We start from the raw sequence: 7,480 nt of genomic DNA on the forward strand, positions 1-7,480 counted from the left end.
AACCCCATTCTGATTTCCAGTGAATGCTTTGTCACTTCTTCTTTATTTCAAGCCAGAGTTCTAAGCCTCTCTCGCCATCTCCATGGCAACCTCTGGCAGCGCCGTGGTTCCCTGCTGCTCTCTCGTGAGAAAGGGAGGGGCGCTCTGAGACCTAGCTCTGCGCCGATGTGTTTCAATGATCCAAGACCGACTGCAAGCCCAAAGAGACTGAGCAAAAAAATTATGTTGACACTGGGTTTTCTGCTAAACTCTCACAATTGGTGGCTGCCACACAAACAAGTCTTTATTACATTATTTTATGTAAAATGCAGCTGCACCTTTGCCATTTTCATTATTATTATTAGTAAGTAAGTGTCCTTCACCATTCATCCTAGAAAAGCAAGTTTTAAGAATTTTCCATCACTACTCTGTATCAGGTCCACAGTTTCTCACCTGGTAGAAGCAAGATACCTACAGTATGATACCAGCTAAACTAAAGAAAATATATTTGCGGTTGATTGTTAAAACTTTTTAGACCTGCAAATAGTATGCTGCTCTTTTCATTCCTTATAAAACGGTGTGATATAATGACATGATTTTAAATTACATTAATTTAGTAGACGCCCTCATCCAGAGCAAAATAATATTTTCTTACAGAGACAGAGAGATAGAAAGAGAGAGAGACTACCTCATTTTTCTAATGGCTCTGTCAGTGCACTGCTGCTGTTAGCAGATTAGGCAGCTCTTTTCATCTTGACCTAAGTGCCCAGGGGTTAAGGGGTATGCTGGAGTCCCACAGCATTGCCCCAATGGTGATTAGAACAAAAACTATTTAAAATTGTAATCCATAAAATGTAAAGTTTAAGCGAATGTTGAAACAGCCACTTCTGAATGAACTCCAATAGCATTACTTACCTTCATCAAGGTGCTTGGGTAGACAGAAATATCTGTGACAACGATAAGTGCTTCCTCGCACAGATGACTGGAACAAACCGCAGTTCTCCACAAGAGTAACCGAGTTTGCTGCAAACATGCTACTGTGGTTCAATGCGTCTCACATAATTCCCTGCCCCACTCGCACTGTGGCTGAATCTAATCACCAGGCGACTGTACTTTGCACGCCCATTAAGCCTCGTTTCTCGAGGTGAAAGCTCCCATGAACAAACAGAGCGGGCCTTCCGCTTACTTCTACACAAACAGAACACACACCGTGAAGGTGGAATTACTAGAATTGCTCCGCTCAGTTGCCCGAGCGTGAATGAGTCATGGGCCATAGACTAATATTTCTACTTAAAAGCTCATTTCTATTACTGATACAAATGAAAAAAAAAAAAAAAAAAAAACTGCCAATGAGGTGAGAGAGCTTGACTTATTTTACAATTTGCCAATGGGGTGAGAATTTCACTTCAAGCTAACAGCAACTTAAAACAAGCTTGATCAGACATGTTTTGCAGTGAAATCGACCGGTGACTCACGCAGTCCAGGCAGGTAGCCTCCCGTGGCCTGCTGGCGGCCCTTTCGTAAGACACGACGGGACTGGATGACAGCATCCTTCATCGAACGCGTCTGTCCTCCCATCTCCTCCTTCGCACTGCAAAACTGCTCGAGTGTTTTTCTCTGACCCTCGCGGCGAAAGTGTCACGTCGGTCCCTTTGCGGCGCTAACACGAGATGCTAAAACCCTTCGGATGGAGAGCTGTGCACTCCTCGGGGTCATCACGAGCCACGATGAGTGGCACAGTGGCTATTAACAGCAACTGGGGGTAGGGTTGCATAAGGAAAAGCACTTAGAAACATGCATGATTATGTGTCCGTTTTACCATTAACATTAATTATTTGAGCCATGATGTAGCAAGACGTTTTGACCCAATTCCTCTATAGAGCACTAATTCATAAGCACGCAGACACACACACATTCACATACAGTACACACAAACACAAACATTGGATCCAGTTCGACGGTCTGTCATCTCTACACATATCAGCTTGCGGTGTGATGAATTTGCATAGGATTATGACTGTGCACATGCTCATCCAGGCATCTGTCCCCTCTCAGATTGCTGTGTTTACTGAAAGATTTGCACCCATGCTGGCATTCGGATAACAAATAGACTTCTCTGCTCTTAGGTCTTGTCGATAATGCGCCGACATACCTGACAGGGGAAGATTTTCCTCAACTTTGACGTCGGCTGTATTATGTCCACACGCAAGGTTTTGGTTTCCATGTCAGCCTAACTCCCAGGGCTGAAGCTCATAAAGACCATCATGTCCTTACTGTTGCACACCGAGCCTTCTGCACTCACATCTTAAATCGCAAATAAAAATAAAATCTGATTCCATAGGTCTGGCTATGAAACAGGAATTAAACTTACGGTGTACAAAAAAGGGCATCGTGCCAAAGTATTCTGACAAATTTCTGATAGTTCATAGCAGGGCTTCATGAATGGTAGTTGGGGGGAATAAAAAAGAAAGAAAAAGAGAAAGAAAAAGAATGTGATGATCACCGGGGGCTGAACTGTGGTGCACACACCTCTAATGGCAACCCGGCATATCTGACAGCCTGCTTGACTCATACACAGAGGCAAACCCATGGAGACACTAACAAAGGATGAATATTTCTTTACAGTCTAAAGACTGTCCTTGACAGGTCTCCGCAGATAAAACAAATAACAGTCATAAAGGCACGGCAAAAAAACATGTTTCTGTTGCAGCTCAGCTCTGCCAAGTGCTCCGAACCTACGCTGTAACTTCATCCGACAAAAGTAGGCTAATAAATGCCTACATCGATCCAGATTTTTGCAAAACTGTTGTTATTGTTTGAAACAAGGACGTGACAGTATCATCAGTAATCTACAGTTTTTTTCCTCACTAGTAATGTGACTCCCGTTTGGACACGTTTATGAGGTACAATACACTTCCTGGCAGATGAAAGTAGGTTACACAATTGGGCCACGTGGCACTGTCATCCATTGTGGCTCTAATGCCATGTTGCTTGTTGACCAGGTGAAATAAGACCTGGGGCAGATCTGGGATCAGCTTTCCTGATAATGGCTGGTTTTCAGTTGCCCTGTGCCAAGGCCTCCGTGGCCTCTTACTGTGAACTTGGGTCTCACCTCCGAGTGAGGCAGGTCGCAGACATAGTGTACTTGTGTGTTTGTGTGCATGCTGTGACCACAGATTGAGTTGAGAGTAGGGGAAGGAGGGGAGCCATGCATGCCTGGCAACCAGCACCCTTCCCCTGCTAACTTACTATCGAGTAGCGGCCAAGCTGAGGAGGATGCTGAGAGAAACAATACGAGTCATGGAGCTGGGCCTGCCTGGTGCGCACGAATCAGGGAGACACTGCACAGGGCTGCCTGCCAATCACAGCACAGGTCTGCACCACAGATCTCAGCCAATTTTACATCGCCTGGGCCTAAACTTAATATTCACATTTCATATTTTGAATGCGTTTTGAGAATGCGACATGGATTAGAAAGGCCAACAAAGAATGAGAACTTTAGTAACATGGGCTGCCTACGTGAACATGAACCGATAAGTCAAATCAACGCACAGCAAAACAAGTGAGAAGTCTCCAGGGGCTGCTGGTTGGACTGTCCTATTACTGCACTGGTATAGTGCATAGATGGGCCCCACAGACTCCTATCAAATCCAGACCATAACAGTGTCGAGTGCTGCTGGCAGCCCGCCAGGGCAGTACAATTTGCTCTACCTTCACCAAGAGATAAGAGAGTTCCAGTCCTTCTGGATGATCCATCTGCACGTGAAAGATCTTCCTCCTACTCATGTCAGTGCGACCCTGTGCTGTGAAATACAGTGGGGTAAGAAACAGTGGCTGACCAACAGTGGCAAATCAATTTCTGATAGAGACTGTTTTTTCTGGAGAAAAACCCTTTAATTTTAAAATAAAAATAGTAATAAAACCTGAGAATCTGCACTTTATCTAAATGTGAATTGTTTGATTAGAAATCTACAATTGTGGAGTACAGAGCCAGATAAAAAAAAAAACAAGCCTGTTCCAAACATTATAGAGTTCATTGTAAATTGACTTGCAGTTCCAGCCCTGCCAACCATTAAAGAATAAGCAACAAACAGTAGTGTCCCTAGTCTCTGATACTAACTCTTCCTGCACTGGTTCGTGGATTTTTACTGCTGCATGAATCAGAATAGTCTATTTGTTTGCCTATACACATTCTTCAGTAGGACAGTAAACTGTTGTCTGGAAACGGATGGGTGATTTATCTGGCAATTATCATTAAGTTTGTTCAATTATCATTAGCTTGCATTATCATTACAATCTTTGTCTCATTGCAACATGAAATCCATTGTTAGGAAGAAGTCAGAAATGTTCTTATCAGATAATGAAACCCAAAGAGAACATTTCATGAGACAACCCAAGCACCAAGCCAGTGGCCCTCACAAGACAGATTTACATGGTGTTGAAATCTCACCAATCCCGTCTAGTATCCCGCTGAAATCTCTAATCTCTAGTCTCTAGTCTAATTTGGTTCCAAACAGTATCAAAATCAGGGGGCACTGAGTAGTGGGTGGGGTCAGCACTGATAGAGTGTGTAAGGCCTGCAATTGGTGGCAGTTAGTGGAGGTAGTTAATCAGGTGGAGCAGGAGAGAGGCAGATTTAGAATTCAGCAAAGCAGCAAGACATAACACCAGTGACTGGAGTGACTGGCTCATAGAGGTCACAGGCTCCTCAGACAAACAGCCTGATCGATTCTCATTCTCCCAGAAGTGCTTGCACTGAAAAATAGGATACTTTTACACAGGGGGTGGGGCCTGCACAGGCCAGATACAAAAGGAAAGAACACATGCTCCTGCACTATAGGAGGAATAATAACAGTCCTACTATGCACGCATGTGTGAGTGTGTGTATGCATGCGTGTGTGTGCATACAATTTACGACGCCCATTACAGTACTCCTGTGAGATTAAAAAGATTATTTGTTGTCCTTTTATGAAGTCTATGAAAGAAGCTACACAGATCAATATACACTGCATAATTACATTGTCCCTGATTGTAACTAGTGTATTTTTTGTGTTTTTAGTCTTCTTGAAGTCTTCATTTAGACACCACTTAAAGAGGCAGGGGAAGTACACAGCATTCAGCAGGGTCTAGTTTCTTAATAAAAGAAGCTAACCTCCTTCCACACACACACACACACACACACACACACACACACACACAGACACACACACAAAGTCACACATCATGACTCAGACAAAGACAGCAAACCGCAAAGCCTCTCTGACTTCACGGAACATACTTCAGAAAGTAATAATTACTGGTCCATAATTATTAACAGTTCACAGTGGCGGGAAACCATTCATGTCCAATTATACAGGCTAATTAAGAACAAGAATTATATGCTCATACAATAATCTACATTGCAAAGGTAGAACAACAAACAGAAGGCCTGTTTTCCAACAGGAATCAAAAGTGCCATAAGTACTTTGAAGTTCTTGTGTTCAAGAAGACAAAGCTTGCAGATCACCATAATTTCACATTGTCAGGTCATAATACCAAAACTGATACAGGCTATACCTACACTTGGTTCTCTGTTCAGTCCTTTATGAAGCCCTTCGGCATTACTAGAAGGTAAATAACGCAAAGAAAGACTACTATCCAAGACATTATCAGAAAAAAGTATTTGTTGCAGAACATTACTAGTGAACAGCGGGAAGCCATATAGACACACTAAAGAGCAGAAGCATGCCAGCTGATCAAGATCCAAATGTGCGTGGTGCATCTACGCCCCACTTCTCAGCTCCTTCAACAGTCCATCTGTCAGTACTGTCAGGGACACCGTGCCCTGGCTGTGCCCACTTATGGGAACACTGACACAAGCTTGGACACAAAGCATATAAGACACAAGACAGAACCACTGCAGTGGCCTTTAGACTTCAGCCTACCTGTTGAATGATTCAGGATATACTGATACAGCTCAATTAAATTGAATTCTCCCATTAAGGGCTCAAGATAGCATACAAGTACAGACAAAGCTGAAACGGTCTCAGAATAAAGAAACTGAGTTGTATAATATACTGTAGCAAAACATCAACAATGTTATCATTGATAGGCTACATCTTGAACTAGGATTTAGTGAATAACTGCATGATGACTTTAAACGTTTTAATAATCAAACAAGCTATAATTATTATTTTGCTGTGGCTGCAATGAACAAATTATTTCCGAACCAAAATTGATATCAATAACGTTCAATACCAAACCATCTATACCTCTACCTAAACCCTGTGAATGTGAAAGGCTTAAACTGCGATGGAAAATATAGCATTCACAGTGCAAGTGCATCCACCTTCTAATAATAAAAACACGTTTGATGATGATGGTATCATAAGGCGTCAAAACAAACGATTTCGCACTCTTCCACCACTTGTAATTCCCAGCTCCACCAAGCAAATCGACAACGCCTCGCTTGAACTACTGTACACGCACCTGGCACTGCTTGGCTTCGAGAGCGCAAGCAAGCAAAACCGCATCAGTGTGTCTACTAAGCTTCTCAGCACTTTGAATGCTTGGCACCGTCGTAAAACCTGGAGCTTAATGCATCCATTATGTCGGATAGTGCTATAACTGTATTTGTAGGTGATAGCAGGCGGGGTAGGTGGACAACTGATACCTAAAAACCACTGCAATGTGCCATCAAATTAACTCGTCAGTCCCAGAGTCACTAACGTTAGCAAAGAGTCCTATTGCAAGAAAGCTATGATCTGGTAGGATTGTCTGTGAACACTTTGCGTTGTATGTCCCCAAGCAAAATGGTTGAGTATGATAAGCAGCATATTAAAAGCATACGAGTTTATTAGTCCAACTGGAGACTGCAAATCGTACTTTTCAGCAGGATACAGCCGCTAGCCTCCAAACTGTGTGGAAAGCTACAGCTTGTTGCTCACGCACGTAATGCGAATTGACCATTAAAGATGCATGTTTCATATTATTATTGTTATTGTTATTCTGCATATGGCTCTATATATTTCAGAAATTGATTACACTGTACGCGTATTAACATTTTCTATGCAATCAGGAGCCATGCATTACCGCAACCCAACCGGCTACCTACCTTCCACCCGGGATCGGAGATCAGACATAGTTCTTTGGACCGGCATCTCTGTACCGCACCAATCCGTGTAAAGGCACCTGTCAACCGCTTATTGTGCGCTCAGTTCCGTTCCCTCTCTCCAGTCGCTGTCTTTCAGAACCAGCCCACATGTAACAATAATGCCTTGTTCTTGGACACAACGAAGGAACAACGAAATCAGACTAATTAGCTAGCTCGCTAGCTGTTGGTGCAGCTCATTGTCGCGTTGCAACTTCGAATGAAACACAGACAAATCCTCAGATCTTCACGCAGAGATTGCAGTAGATTAGTGAATGAATGTCGCAAACATTTCGTAGCCGTCTGGTAGCAACGCGTAGCTAGCTAAACACACACAACAGGGCTCAACGTTCCGAAGCGATTTGGTTTCCT

General features: G+C 43.1%; 1 protein-coding gene across 2 annotated transcripts in view; it reads right to left on the bottom strand.

The window, feature by feature from the left end:
* LOC133130380 (phospholipid-transporting ATPase IA) overlaps positions 1-7,480 on the bottom strand; it is a 125,869-nt gene extending 118,389 nt beyond the window's left edge. For both annotated transcript variants that reach the window (XM_061244940.1, XM_061244939.1), the window contains exon 1: positions 7,073-7,480. In XM_061244940.1, coding sequence (XP_061100924.1) covers positions 7,073-7,118 — 46 coding nt within the window. In that variant the 5' untranslated portion in view covers positions 7,119-7,480. The remainder of the gene's footprint in view (positions 1-7,072) is intronic.

The sequence above is a fragment of the Conger conger genome, chromosome 6, assembly GCF_963514075.1.
Source record: "Conger conger chromosome 6, fConCon1.1, whole genome shotgun sequence".
Taxonomy (NCBI): domain Eukaryota; kingdom Metazoa; phylum Chordata; class Actinopteri; order Anguilliformes; family Congridae; genus Conger; species Conger conger.